Below are 15985 nucleotides of genomic sequence, written 5' to 3'. Positions count from 1 at the left end.
GATTCTCTTATTCTTGGTAGACAGCATTTCTTTAGCCAATGATAAAAATTTATCTCTTCCTTTCTAATGTTCCTACCTGTATCTTTGTCTCACTTCAGTGGTGTGGATAGGAACAGTGACATGATGGTATCAGTTGAATTTTCCCAAATTATGTTGTCATAAAATTACCTGTAATTTTCAGTAAGTTACAGCAACTTAGATTTTTTTCGTTACTGCTATTAGTTTACCCCTTGGGTAGCAGTAAATATCTTCCTAATTCTTGAATCAGGGCAAAAAAATAACTTTCTTTTTTATTGTGCAGGAAAGGATCTATGGTGAATTGTGTAGTGGTTCTTTATATGGCTTTCTTTGGAGAGTGCATATTTATCTTGTACTTTATTGGGCAAACCAAGTCCCATTCCCTAGGCTAACATATGGGAGGCATAGAAATATCTTCTTATAGGAAAGGAAAGGTAATGAATCTCTTGGCACAACTCTATATACCACATGGGTATATATTTTTACTTTGATTCTAATTAGAATACTTTTTGTGTTTTATTGTTATGGTATCATTTTGCCAATCATTCCTGATAAAGAGATTTTTTTTTTTACCAAATTAAGAAATTTTATTCATTTCTGGTTTATTTTAACAAGAATATGTATTCGTTTTACTTACTGCTATTTCTACATTTTTCAAGATATTCCTATATTTTCTCAATTAATGCATATAATGTTACGTTCATAGAAGCTTTCACATATTACATAGTGTTGGGTCACTCTTAAAGGAATAAACCCTACTTGATTCTATTATATGGAAATGTTTTTTATCATATAATAGGAGTTAATAGTACATTTAGAATCTTTATAACTCTAGTTATCATATCTGAGGACTCAGTAATTTGGGAGTCATGTAAAATATTGTATATCCACATAATGCTAATGCTATATTATGGAGCCATTATAATATATTATCAAAGTAGTTAACTATGTGAGAAATTTTCATAAATGTTTTTGTTATTTTAAGAAATTTTACTCATAGCTAAAGAATGCATCTCACAATGTGGCACTGGTGAGTTTGGGAAGGGGTACCCAAAGTGAAATTCAGATGAAAAATTAGTCTGAAACACATGAAAGAAAATCTTTAATATGTTTAACTACATGGGCCCCTAATTTCTATATTAAACTAAGTTCCATAGACTTTTCTTCAAAGTTGGAACCAAGGCTTACTGCCAGCAAAACAGAAAAAGGTGGCAGCATGAGTAGTGAGGCAGAAGCCTCTTCCTAAAACACACATAACATGAAAATACAGCAAATACAACTAATCCTGAAAGAGTGACCATAAAGAGGACTGCAAAATATGGCTTACATCTGAAGAAAATAGAAGACCACGTGGAAAAGGGTAAAGTAGCAAAGCCGGTATCTGGTGAGACCCAAACCCTCCCCCAACACCTGAATATTTCTCACCAGTGGGCAAAAGAGAAACAGAGCAGGGAGCAAGTAGAAGCCCATGACTGTTAAATAGCCACCCCTGGAGATCTATTCTGGGAGTGCGAATCCACACTACATAGTGTGCTGGACATTAGAGGGGTTGGAAAGCAAAGATAGGTGGAATACTTAGAGAGACTGAGATTCCAGCTGCTTGTAGAGAACAGGTAGCCACAATCGGATGCACAGGAACAAAAGAAAGACCGGTGCTTTGAAGAGTTCCCACTAGCAAGAGGGCTGCTAAGTGCACAAGGATTTCACAGAGCTTGCTGTTAAGGAGGAAGGAAAGGTAGACAAAATCATCCCAACACACTCAGCCCAGCAGGTTGGGAAATTTCAGGAGCTTCAGGTGCTCCATCCCCTTGGTTGTCAGTGCAACCCAAGGATCCCACCAGGATATGCAGCCTTCCACTCCTTCCTCCCAGCCAGCACCTGCTGGCAAAACTGCTGCCTTTGCCATCATGCCATGTCATCCGGAGGGGAGCCCAGCCTATGTCAGCTACAGGAGTGCATGCAGAGACTCCTTCCTGCATGCTTAGTCAACTGGCCCTGGCAGCAGAGGCAGGCACTGTGGCTGGGAAGCAGGAAAGAAATCTTTCCTCCCATCAAGCACCAGCACCGCTCACGTGTGACACCTGAATAATAACACAAAGTTATTATTCCATAGTATTCATTAGGAATATGAAGCAGCAAAAGACCCTTGTTCAAACCAAAATCCCTCAAACAGCAGAAAAAAAGGCTCAGTGAAAATGAGATCACCAATTCTTTTAATAAAGATTTCAACATAAAAATTATAAACATGCTCATGGAGCTACAGAAAAATATTCAAGATCTCAGAGACAACTTCAGGAAAGAGAGAGCAACTTTGAAAAATACAGTACCTTACATGAAACATACAATGGACGGAATTAAAAGGAGATTAGAAGAAGTCGAGGAGATGGTAAATGAAATAGAAATTATAGAAGAGGAATGCAAAGAAAGAAAAAAGGATCTCTAGGAATGAAAGAATAATAAGACAACTCTGAGACCAATCCAAATGGAACAATATTCACATTATGGGGTACTGGAAGAAGAATAGAGAAAAATGGATAGAAAGTCTCTTTGAGGTGGAGCCAACATGGCGGCGTGAGTAGGACAGTGGGAATCTCCTCCCAAAAACATATATATTTTTGAAAATACAACAAATACAACTAATCCTAAAAGAGAGACCAGAAGACACAGGACAACAGCCAACCTACAACTACACCAGTGGGAACCCAGCACTTGGTGAAAGGGGTAAGATACATGCCCCGGTCCAGCGGTACACAAGCACACCTCCTCCCAGCTCCCGGAGGGAAGGAGAGGGAGCCCAGGACTGCTAAACACCCAGCCCCAGACACCCACACCAGAGCACAGGCACAGTGCATGCGTGGAGGGCTGGAAACTAGGGAAATAGGGCAGCAAGACCTCTGAGCGGGTGCCGAAGCTGATGCCCCTGTGACAAAGAAAAGCGAGGACTTTTTGAAAGTCTTAAAGGGACAGGGATTTAACAGCTGGATGGAAACAGCATAGGTCACAGCCCAATGGCTGGAAATTACAGGGACAACCAGCGCACTAACCCCCTGGGCAACAGCTCCGAGACCCTTCACGGAGGTAAACAGCCAAACAGCACCCCCTTCCATTACCCCTCCAGGCGCTGTGAAAGCAGAGAAACAGCCTAAGGCAAAACAAATCCACAGAAAGGCAGAAAGGAAAATTCCTAAAACTCGGCCGGGAAAGACACAAAGACCCAGCCTACACGCAATTACCCAACACAAACCACTAGGGGTCGCAGTTGTCCCAGTAAAGAAAGGCCAGTAGCAACTGAAAAGTTTGGCCCTCCCAGCTGACAGTCAATAGCACCTGTCAACATGAAAAGGCAAAAAAATATGAGCCAGACAAGACTAACCCAGACAGCTTTGGCATCTGCTACATCTTCCCCTCAGAAGGAACCTGGGGAGATAGATTTAGCCAGTATTCCTGAAAAAGAATTCAAAACAAAAGTCATAATCATGCTGATGGACTTGCAGAGAAATATGCAAGAACTAAGGAAGGAGAATTCAGAAATAAAACAAGCTCTGGAAGGACTTCAAAACAGAATGGACGAGATGCAAGAGACCATTACTGGACTATAAAACAAAGAACATGAATGCAGAGAAGCTGATGCAGAGAGAGATAAAAGGATCTCCAGGAATGAAAGAATTTTAAGAGATCTCAGTGACCAATCAAAAAGGAATAATACACGCATTATAGGGATAACAGAAGAAGAGACAGAAAAAGGATAGAAAGCGTCTTTGAAGAAATAATTGCCGAAAACTTCCCAAACGAGGGGAAGAAATGGCCTCTCAGACCACAGAAGTACACAGAACTCCCATGACAAGGGATCCAAGGAGGGCAACACCAGGACACATAATAATTAAAATGGCAAAGATCAAAGACAAGGACAAAGTATTAAAGGCAGCCAGAGAGAAAAAAAAGGTTACCTACAAAGGAAAACCCATCAGGCTATCATCAGACTTCTCAACAGAAACCCTACAGGCCAGAAGAGAATGGCATGATATACTTAATGCAATGAAACAGAAGGGCCTCGAACCAAGACTACTGTCTCCAGCACGAATATCATTTAAATATGAAGGAGGGATTAAACAATTCCCAGACAAGCAAAAGTTGAGGGAATTTGCCTCCCACAAACCACCTCTTCAGGGCATCCTACAGGGACTGTTCTAGATGGGAGCACTCCTATAAGGAGCACAGAACAAAACACCCAACATATGAAGAAGGGAGGAGGAGGAATAAGGGAGAGAAATAAAGAATCATCAGACCATGTTTATAATAGCTCAACAAGCGAGTTAAGGTAGACAGTAAGATAGTAAAGAAGCTAACACTGAACCTTTGGTAACCACAAACCTAAAGCCTGCAATGGCAATAAGTACATACCTTTCAATAATCACCCGAAATGTAAATGGACTGAATACACCAATCAAAAGACACAGAGTAATAAAATGGATAAAAAAGCAAGATTCATCCATATGCTGCTTACAAGCGACTCACCTCAAACCCAAAGACATGCACAGACTTAAACTCAAGGGATGGAAAAAGATATTTCATGCAAACAACAAAGAGAAGAAAGCAGGTGTTTCAATTCTGGTATCAGACAAAACAGACCTCAAAATAAAGAAAGTAACAAAAGACAAAGAAGGACATTACATAATGATAAAGGGCTCAGTCCATCAAGAGGATATAACCGTTATAAATATATATGCACCCAATACAGGAGCACCAACATACCTGAAACAAACATTAAAAGAACTAGAGGACGAAATAGAATGCAATGCATTCATTCTAGGAGACTTCAACACACCACTCACTACAAAGGACAGATCCAACAGAGAGAAAATAGGTAAGGACACAGAGGCACTGAACAACACACTAGAACAGATGGACCTAATAGACATCTACAGAACTCTACATCCAAAAGCAACAGGATACACATTCTTCTAAGTGCACATGGAACATTCTCCAGAATAGACCACATACTAGGCCACAAAAAGAGCCTCAGTAAACTCCAAAAATGGAAATCGAACCAACCAACTTTACAGACCACAAAGGCATAAAACTAGAAATAAAATGTACAAAGAAAGCAAATAGGCTCACAAACACATGGAGGCTTAACAACACGCTCCTAAATAATCAATGGATCAATGACCAAATCAAAATGGAGATCCAGCAATATATGGAAACAAATGACAACAACAACACTAAGCCCCAACTTCTGTGGGACACAGCAAAAGCAGTCTTAAGAGGAAAGTATATAGCAATCCAAGCATATTTAAAAAAGGAAGAACAAGCCCAAATGAACGGTCTAATGTCACAATTATTGAAATTGGAAAAAGAAGAACAGATGAGGCCTAAGGTCAGCAGAAGGAGGGACAGAATAAAGATCAGAGAAGAAATAAATAAAATTGAGAAGAATAAAACAATAGCAAAAATCAATGAAACCAAGAGCTGGTTTTTTGAGAAAATAAACAAAATAGATAAGCCTCTAGCCAGACTTATTAAGAGGAAAAGAGAGTCAACACAAATCAACAGTATCAGAAACGAGAAAGGAAAAATCACGACGGACCCCACAGAAATATGAAGAATTATTAGAGAATACTATGAAAACCTATATGCTCACAAGCTGGGAAACCTAGGAGAAATGGACAACTTCCTAGAAAAATACAATCTTCTAAGAGTGACCCAGAAAGAAACAGAAAATCTAAACAGACCAATTAGCAGCAACGAAATTGAAGCAGTAATAAAAAAACTACCAAAGAACAAAATCCCCAGGCCTGATGGACTTACCTCAGAATTTTATCAGACATACAGGGAAGGCATAATACCCATTCTCCTTAAAGTTTTCCAAAAAATAGAAGAGGAGGGGATACTCCCAAACTCATTCTATGAAGCTAACATCACCGTAATACCAAAACCAGGCAAAGACCCCACCAAAAAAGAAAACGACAGACCAATATCCCTGATGAACGTAGATGCAAAAATACTCAACAAAATATTAGCAAACTGAATTCAAAAGTACATCAAAAGGATCGTCCACCACGACCAAGTGGGATTCATCTCAGGGATGCAATGATGGCACAACATTCGAAAGTCCATCAACATCATCCACCACATCAACAAAAAGAAAGACAAAAACCACATGATCATCTCCATAGATGCTGAAAAAGTATTTAACAAAGTTCAACATCTATTCATGATAAAAACTCTCAGCAAAATGGAATAGAGGGCAAGTACCTCAACATAATAAAGGCCATCTATGAAAAACCTACAGCCAACATTATATTGAACAGCGAGAAGCTCAAACCTTTTCCTCTGAAATCGGGAACTAGACAGGGATGCCCACTCTCACCACTGTATTTTTTTTTTAAATAATTATTTTTTATTGAAGGGTAGTTGACGCACAGTATTACATTACATTAGTTTCAAGTGTACAACACAGTTGTAGAACATTTATATACATAATTCTAGGTTCCAGCTATCACCCTACCAAGCTGTTACAATATCTTGACTATATTCCTTATGCTATACATTACATCCCGGTTACTTATTTATTTTACCATTGGAAGTCTGTCCTTTTTTTTTTTTTTTGTGAGGGCATCTCTCATATTTATTGATCAAATGGTTGTTAACGACAATAAAATTCTGTATAGGGGAGTCAGTGCTCAATGCACAATCATTAATCCACCCCAAGCCTAATTTTCATCAGTCTCCAATCTTCTGAGGCATAACAAACAAGTTCTTACATGTAGAACAAATTCTTACATAATGAGTAAGTTACATAGTGAACAGTACAAGGGCAATCATCACAGAAACTTTCGGTTTTGCTCATGCATTATGAACTCTAAACAGTCAGTTCAAATATGAATACTCATTTGGTTTTTATACTTGATTTATATGTGGATACCACATTTCTCTCTTTATTATTATTATTTTTAATAAAATGCTTAAGTGGTAGGTAGATGCAAGATAAAGGTAGAAAACATAGTTTAGTGTTGTAAGAGAGCAAATGTAGATGATCAGGTGTGTGCCTGTAGACTATGTGTTAATCCAAGCTAGACCAGGGCAATAAAACATCCACATATGCAGAAGATTTCTCTCAGAACAGGGGGGGTGAGGTTCTAAGCCTCACCTCTGTTGATCCCCAATTTCTCACCTGATGACCCCCCTGCGACTGTGCCTGTCTTAGGTTGTTCCTCCCTTGAGGAATCTTAACCATCTCTGGCTAACAAGTCATCTTCCGGGGCCATACAGGGAAATGTGAAGTTGGTAAGTGAGAGGGAAGCCTTATTGTTTGAAAAGGTTAGCTTTTTACTTCTTTGCATATTTATACCCTGTGGCTTCTATGCCCAGCATTTGTCTTGAGGTATCTTTACCACTTGGAAGAATTATGATACTCGGTAAATTTGATATGAGGCACGTATTCTATTTAAGGGTTGTAATTAGGAAGGAAGAAGAAAAGCTATAGAAGTAGCAGGTGGAAGAAAACATGGGAAGATTGATTATTTCTTTGATATATCTTCTTGTAGAGTAACTTCAGCATGGATAGGTTTTAAGCTACTACTTAAATTGCACACACACATTAACATAGTAGGAGTATAGTTACATAACCAAAACATATCTGTAATTACCAGCCATCTCCAGTGAAACCAAGAAAACCAGTTAGGCACCCTAGGCATTTGTGAAAACTTATCTATGATATGGTGGATATTGTCCAACTGAACTTGAACAGTCTGAGAGAAATCAGACAAATTAAAACAACCCATTCCTGGGGACTGTTCACATGCCATGTGTTCTTTTAACAGTAAATAGTCTGTAGTTTTAAGAGTTTGGAGCGCTACAATTTGCACTTCTCCAAATTCTTGGTTGAGTTCCAACAGTATAGATCCAGACAAATTTGTTGTTTTACTGTATGCACAGGCCAGCTTAGATATCTCCTTCCTCATTCCCATGGCAATTCCAGGAACTGGTGGGATGAGTGCATCTACAGCTGTAGCAGTGCGTGGATCTTTGTTGGGGTTTTTTGATGATCATCTTCTGGCATGAGTCTTCCAGAGAGTGCAGATGTTGGAAGTTATTTTTCATATCGTATCTTAGTTCATTTTCGGGGTAGCCCAATTAGGCTTTGATTCTCTGTATAAACACAAATAGACCCTTTGCCTACACTTTTATATGCCCTTTATACCCTTGTGTAGAACTCGTTGGAGGTTACCACACAGGAACTGCCCTTTTTTTTTTTTTGCTTTGTTTTTGGTATCACTAATCTACACTTACATGACGAATATTATGTTTACTAGGCTCTCCCCTATACCAGGTCCCCCCTATAAACTCCTTTACAGTCACTGTCCATCAGCATAGCAAAATGTTGTAGAATCACTACTTGCCTTGTCTGTGTTGTACAGCCCTCCCTTTTCTCCTACCCCCCCATGCATGTTAATCATAATACCCCCCTACTTCTCCCCCCTTTATCCCTCCCTACCCACCCATCCTCCCCAGTCCCTTTCCCTTTGTTACCTGTTAGTCCATTGTTGAGTCCTGTGATTCTGGTGCTGTTTTGTTCTTCAGTTTTTCCTTTGTTCTTATATTCCACAAATAAGTGAAATCATTTGGTATTTCTCTTTCTCCGCTTGGCTTGTTTCACTGAGCATAATACCCTGCAGCTCCATCCATGTTGTTGCAAATGATTGGATTTGCCCTTTTCTTATGGCTGAGTAGTATTCCATTGTGTATATGTACCACATCTTCTTTATCCATTCATCTATTGATAGACATTTAGATTGCTTCCAATTCTTGGCTATTGTAAATAGTGCTGCAATAAACATAGGGGTGCATCTGTCTTTCTCAAACTTGATTGCTGCGTTCTTAGGGTAAATTCCTAGGAGTGGAATTCCTGGGTCAAATGGTAAGTCTGTTTTGAGCATTTTGATATACCTCCATACTGCTTTCCACAATGGTTGAACTAACTTACATTCCCACCAGCAGTGTAGGAGGGTTCCCCTTTCTCCACAGCCTCGCCAACATTTGTTGTTGTTTGTCTTTTGGATGGCAGCCATCCTTACTGGTGTGAGGTGATACCTCATTGTAGTTTTAATTTGCATTTCTCTGATAATTAGCGATGTGGAGCATCTTTTCATGTGTCTGTTGGCCATCAGTATTTCTTTTTTGGAGAACTGTCTGTTCAGTTCCTCTGCCCATTTTTTGATTGGGTTATTTGTTTTTTGTTTGTTGAGGCGTGTGAGCTCCTTATATATTCTGGACGTCAAGCCTTTATCGGACGTGTCATTTTCAAATATATTCTCCCATACTGTAGGGATTCTTCTGGTTCTATTGATGGTGTCTTTTGCTGTACAGAAGCTTTTCAGCTTAATATAGTCCCACTTACTCATTTTTGCTGTTGTTTTCCTTGCCCGCGGAGATATGTTCAAGAAGAGGTCACTCATGTTTATGTCTAAGAGGTTTTCGCCTATGTTTTCTTCCAAGAGTTTAATGGTTTCATGGCTTACATTCAGGTCTTTGATCCATTTTGAGTTTACTTTTGTATATGGGGTTAGACAATGGTCCAGTTTCATTCTCCTACATGTAGCTGTCCACTTTTGCCAGCACCACCTGGTGAAGGGACTGTCATTTCGCCATTGTATGTCCATGGCTCCTTTATCAAATATTAATTGACCATATATGTCTGGGTTGATGTCTGGATTGTCTAGTCTGTTCCATTGGTCTGTGGCTCTGCTCTTGTGCCAGTACCAAATTGTCTTGATTACTATGGCTTTATAGTAGAGCTTGAAGTTGGGGAGTGAGATCCCCCCTACTTTATTCTTCTTTCTCAGGATTGCTTTAGCTATTCGGGGTCTTTGGTGTTTCCATATGAATTTTTGAATTATTTGTTCCAGTTCATTGAAGAATGTTTGCTGGTAGTTTCATAGGGATTGCATCAAATCTGTATATTGCTTTGGGCAGGATGGCCATTTTGACGATATTAATTCTTCCTATCCACGAGCATGGGATGAGTTTCCATCTGTTAGTGTCCCCTTTAATTTCTCTTAAGAGTGACTTGTAGTTTTCAGAGTATAAGTCTTTCACTTCTTTGGTTAGGTTTATTCCTAGGTATTTTATTTTTTTTGATGCAATTGTGAATGGAGTTGTTTTCCTGATTTCTCTTTCTGTTCGTTCATTGTTAGTATATAGGAAAGCCACAGATTTCTGTGAGTTGATTTTGTATCCTGCAACTTTGCTGTATTCCGATATCAGTTCTAGTAGTTCTGGGGTGGGGTTTTAAGGTTTTTTATGTACAGTATCATGTCATCTGCAAATAGTGACAGTTTAACTTCTTCTTTACCAATCTGGATTCCTTGTATTTCTTTATTTTGTCTGATTGCCGTGGCTAGGACCTCCAGTAATATGTTAAATAACAGTGGAGAGAGTGGGCATCCCTGTCTAGTTCCCGATCTCAGCGGAAATGCTTTCAGCTTCTCGCTGTTCAATATAATGTTGACTGTGGGTTTATCATAGATGGCCTTTATTATGTTGAGGTACTTGCCCTCTATTCCCATTTTGCTGAGAGTTTTTATCATGAATGGATGTTGAACTTTGTCAAATGCTTTTTCCGCATCTATGGAGATGATCATGTGGTTTTTGTCTTTCTTTTTGTTGATGTGGTGGATGATGTTGTTGGACTTTCGAATGTTGTACCATCCTTGCATCCCTGGGATGAATCCCACTTAATCATGGTGTATGATCCTTTTGATGTATTTTTGAATTCGTTTTGCTAATATTTTGTTGAGTATTTTTGCATCTACGTTCATCAGGGATATTGGTCTGTAGTTTTCTTTTTTGGTGGGGTCTTTGCCTGGTTTTGGTATTAGGGTGATGTTAGCTTCATAGAATGAGTTTGGGAGTATCCCCTCCTCCTCTATTTTTTGGAAAACTTTAAGGAGAATGGGTATTATGTCTTCCCTGTATGTCTGATAAAATTCCGAGGTAAATCCATCTGGCCCGGGGTTTTTGTTCTTTGGTAGTTTTTTGATTCCCTCTTCAATTTCGTTGCTGGTAATTTGTCTGTTTAGATTTTCTGTTTCTTCCTGGGTCAATCTTGGAAGGTTATATTTTTCTAGGAAGTTGTCCATTTCTCCTAGGTTTCCCAGCTTGTTAGCATATAGGTTTTCATAGTATTCTCCAATAATTCTTTGCATTTCCGTGGTGTCCGTCGTGATTTTTCCTTTCTCGTTTCTGATACTGTTGATTTGTGTTGACTCTCTTTTCTTCTTAATAAGTCTGGCTAGAGGCTTATCTATTTTGTTTATTTTCTCAAAGAACCAGCTCTTGGTTTCATTGATTTTTGCTATTGTTTTATTCTTCTCTATTTTATTTATTTCTTCTCTGATCTTTATTATGTCCCTCCTTCTGCTGACCTTAGGTCTCATCTGTTCTTCTTTTTCCAATTTCGATAATTGTGACATTAGACCATTAATTTGGGTTTGCTCTTCCTTTTTTAAATATGCTTGGATTGCTATATACTTTCCTCTTAAGACTGATTTTGCTGTGTCCCACAGAAGTTGGGGCTTAGTGTTGTTGTTGTCATTTGTTTCCATATATTGCTGGATCTCCATTTTGATTTGGTCATTGATCCATTAATTATTTAGGAGCGTGTTGTTAAGCCTCCATGTGTTTGTGAGCCTCTTTGCTTTCTTTGTACAGTTTATTTCTAGTTTTATGCCTTTGTGGTCTGAAAAGTTGGTTGGTAGGATTTCAATCTTTTGGAATTTTCTGAGGCTCTTTTTGTGGCCTAGTATTTTTTCTATTCTGGAGAATGTTCCATGCACACTTGAGAAGAATGTATATCCCGCTGCTTTTGGATATAGAGTTCTATAGATGTCTATTAGGTCCATCTGCTCTACTGTGTTGTTCAGTGCTTCCGTGTCCTTACTTATTTTCTGCCCAGTGGATCTATCCTTTGGGGTGAGTGGTGTGTTGAAGTCTCCTAGAATGAATGCATTGCAGTCTATATCCCCCTTTAGTTCTGTTAGTATTTGTTTCACATATGCTGGTGCTCCTGTGTTGGGTGCATATATATTTAGAATGGTTATATCCTCTTGTTTGACTGAGCCCTTTATCATTATGTAGTGTCCTTCTTTATCTCTTGTTACTTTCTTTGTTTTGAAGTCTATTTTGTCTGATATTAGTACTGCAACCCCTGCTTTCTTCTCCTCACTGTTGTTTGCTTGAAATATGTTTTTCCATCCCTTGACTTTTGGTCTGTACATGTCTTTGGGTTTGAGGTGAGTTTCTTGTAAGCAGCATATAGATGGGTCTTGCTTTTTTATCCCTTCTGTTACTCTGTGTCTTTTGATTGGTGCATTCAACCCATTAACATTTAGGGTAACTATTGAAAGATATGTACTTATTGCCATTGCAGGCTTTAAATTCGTGTTTACCAAAGGTTCAAGGTTAGCCTCTTTAGTATCTTACTGCCTAACTTAGCTCTCTGATTGAGCTGTTATATACACTGTCTGGAGATTCTTTTCTTCTCTCCCTTCTTGATCCTCCTCCTCGATTCTTCATATGTTGGGTGTTTTCTGCTGTGCTCTTTCTAGGAGTGCTCCCATCTAGAGCAGTCCCTGTAAGATGTTCTGTAGAGGTGGTTTGTGGAAAGCAAATTCCCTCAGCTTTTGTTTGTCTGGGAATTGTTTAATCCCACCATCATATTTGAATGATAGTCGTGCTGGATACAGTATCCTTGGTTCAAGGCCCTTCTGTTTCATTGTATTAAATATATCATGCCATTCTCTTCTGGCCTATAGGGTTTCTGTTGAGAAATCTGACGTTAGCCTGATGGGTTTCCCTTTATAGGTGACCTTTTTCTCTCTAGCTGCCTTTAACACTCTTTCCTTGTCCTTGATCTTTGCCATTTTAATTATTATGTGTCTTGGTGTTGCCCTTCTTGGATCCTTTCTGTTGGGGGTTCTGTGTATTTCCGTGGTCTGTTCGATTACTTCCTCCCCCAGTGTGGGGAAGTTTTCAGCAATTATTTCTTCTAAGATACTTTCCATCTCTTTTCCTCTCTCTTCTTCTTCTGGGACCCCTATAATACGGATATTGTTCCTTTTGGATTGGTCACACAGTTCTCTTAATATTGTTTCATTCCTGGAGATCCTTTTGTCTCTCTCTATGTCAGCTTCTATGCGTTCCTGTTCTCTGATTTCAATTCCATCAATGGCCTCTTGCATTCTATCCCTTCTGCTTATAAACCCTTCCAGAGTTTGTTTCATTTTTGCGATCTCCTTTCTGGCATCTGTGATCTCCTTCCGGACTTCATCCCATTTCTCTTGCGTATTTCTTTGCATCTCTGTCAGCATGTTTATGATTCTTATTTTGAATTCTTTGTCAGGGAGACCAGTTAGGTCTGTCTCCTTCTCTGGTGTTGTCTCTGTGATCTTTGTCTGCCTGTAGCTTTGCCTTTTCGTGGTGATAGGAATAGTCTGCAGAACTGGGACGAGTGACGGCTGGAAGGACTTCCTTTCTTGTTGGATTGTGGCCCTCCTCTCCTGGGAGAACAGCGACCTCTAGTGGCTTGTGCTGCGCAGCTGCGCGCAGACAGGGTTTCTGCTTCCTGCCCGGCTGCTATGGAGTTAATCTCCGCTGTTGCTGTGGGCGTGGCCTGGCTCGGGCAGCTACTCCAAAATGGTGGAGTCGCGTTGGAGCAGGAGCTGCTAGGAGGCTATTTATCTCCGTAAGGGGCCTCCCTGCTCCCTGCAGCCCAGGGCTTAGGGTTCCCAGAGATCCCGGATTCCCTACCTCTGGATTAAGTGACCCGCCCTGCCCCTTTAAGACTTCCAAAAAGCACCCGCCAAAACAAAACAGCGCCCACCAATAAAAAAGAAAAAAAATTTTTTTAATTAAAAAAAAAAAAAAAGGTTTTTAATTAAAAAAAAAGGTGGTCGTTCGTTTTTCTTAATTCTCCGGTGCCAGCCTCAGGCCTCTGCTCACCGGTCGGTCTTTCTGCCCTGTTTCCCTAGTATTGGGGTCCCTATACCTTTAAGACTTCCAAAAAGCGCTCGCCAAAACAAAACAGCAAAAAAGCAAAAAAAAATGGTTGCGCGCTTTTCTTATCTCCTCTGTCGCCCAGCCTCCAGTGCCTGCTCACTGTTCTTGCTGCTCTGTTTTCCTAGTATCGAGCGCCCTGCACTCTGGCCCGGATGGCTGGGGCTGGGTGTTCGGCAGTCCTGGGCTCCGTCTTCCTCCCGCTCTGCCTCCTCTTCTCCCACCTGGAGCGGGGAGGAGGGGCGCTCGGCTCCCGTGGGCCGGGGCTTGTATCTTACCCCCTTCGCGAGGCGTTGGGTTCTCTCAGGTGCGGATGTGGTCTGGATATTGTCCTGTGTCCTCTGGTCTTTATTCTAGGAAGGGTTGTCTTTGTTATATTTTCATAGATATATGTTGTTTTGGGAGGAGATTTCCGCTGCTCTACTCAGGCCGCCATCTTCCGCCCCTTCCTCACCACTGTTATTTAACATAGTACTGGAGGTCCTAGCCACGGCAATCAGACAAAACAAAAAAATACAAGGAATCCAGATTGGTAAAGAAGAAGTTAAACTGTCACTATTTGCAGATGACATGATACTGTACATAAAAAACCCTAAAGACTCCACACCAAAACTACTAGAACTGATATCGGAATATAGCAAAGTTGCAGTATACAAAACTAACACACAGAAATTGGTAGCTTTCCTTTATGCTTACAATGAACTAATAGAAAGAGAAATCAGGAAAACAATTCCCTTCACAATTGCATCAAAATGAATAAAATACCTAGGAATAAACCTAACCAGAGAAGTGAAAGACTTATACTCTGAAAACTACAAGTCACTCTTAAGAGAAATTAAAGGGGACACTAACAGGTGGAAACGCATACCATGCTCGTGGCTAGGAAGAATTAATATCGTCAAAATGGCCATCCTGCCCAAAGCAATATACAGATTTGATGCAATCCCTATGAAACTACCAGCAACATTCTTCAATGAACTGGAACAAATAATTCAAAAATTCATATGGAACCACCAAAGACCCCGAACAGCCAAAACAATCCTGAGAAAGAAGAATAAAGTAGGGGGGATCTCACTCCCCAACTTCAAGCTCTATTCAAAAGTCATAGTAATCAAGACAATTTGGTACTGGCACAAGAACAGAGCCACAGACCAATGGAACAGACTAGAGAATCCAGACATTAACCCAGACATATATGGTCAAGTAATATTTGATAAAGGAGCCATGGACATACAATGGCGAAATGAAAGTCTCTTCAACAGATGGTGCTGGCAAAACTGGACAGCTACATGTAGGAGAATGAAACTGGACCATTGTCTAACCCCATATACAAAAATAAACTCAAAATGGATCAAAGACCTGAATGTAAGTCATGAAAACATTAAACTCTTGGAAAAAAAACATAGGCAAAAACCTCTTAGATATAAACATGAGTGACCTCTTCTTGAACATATCGCCCCGGGCAAGGAAAACAACAGCAAATATGAGCAAGTGGGACTATATTAAGCTGAATAGCTTCTGTACATCAAAAGACACCATCAATAGAACAAAAAGGAACCCTACAGTATGGGAGAATATCTTTGAAAATGACACATCTGATAAAGGCTTGACATCGAGAATATATAAAGAGCTCACATGTCTCAACAAACAAAAAACAAATAACTCAATTAAAAAATGGGCAAAGGAACTGAACAGACGGTTCTCCAAAAAAGAAATACTGATGGCCAACAGACACATGAAAAGATGCTCCACATCGCTAATTATCAGAGAAATGCAAATTAAAACTACAATGAGGTATTGTATTTTTACCTCAATGATACCTCACACCAGTAAGGATGGCTGCCATCCAAAAGACAAACAACAACAAATGTTGGCAAGGCTGTGGAGAAAGGGATTACCTCCTACACTGCTG

The 15985-nt window shown here is 39.9% G+C and overlaps 1 protein-coding gene across 1 annotated transcript in view; it reads right to left on the bottom strand.

The window, feature by feature from the left end:
* Nucleotides 1-2069: 2069 nt before the first annotated feature.
* Nucleotides 2070-15985, bottom strand: part of LOC118909855 (olfactory receptor 4K15-like) — a 63249-nt gene continuing 49333 nt past the window's right edge. Inside the window, exon 3 of the mRNA XM_036880620.2 lies at nucleotides 2070-2099. Coding sequence (XP_036736515.2) covers nucleotides 2070-2099 — 30 coding nt within the window. The remainder of the gene's footprint in view (nucleotides 2100-15985) is intronic.

This window comes from Manis pentadactyla, chromosome 11 (assembly GCF_030020395.1).
Source record: "Manis pentadactyla isolate mManPen7 chromosome 11, mManPen7.hap1, whole genome shotgun sequence".
NCBI lineage: Eukaryota > Metazoa > Chordata > Mammalia > Pholidota > Manidae > Manis > Manis pentadactyla.
The sequence above is the reverse complement of the archived record's forward strand: the minus strand, read 5'-3'. Positions and strand labels throughout refer to the sequence as shown.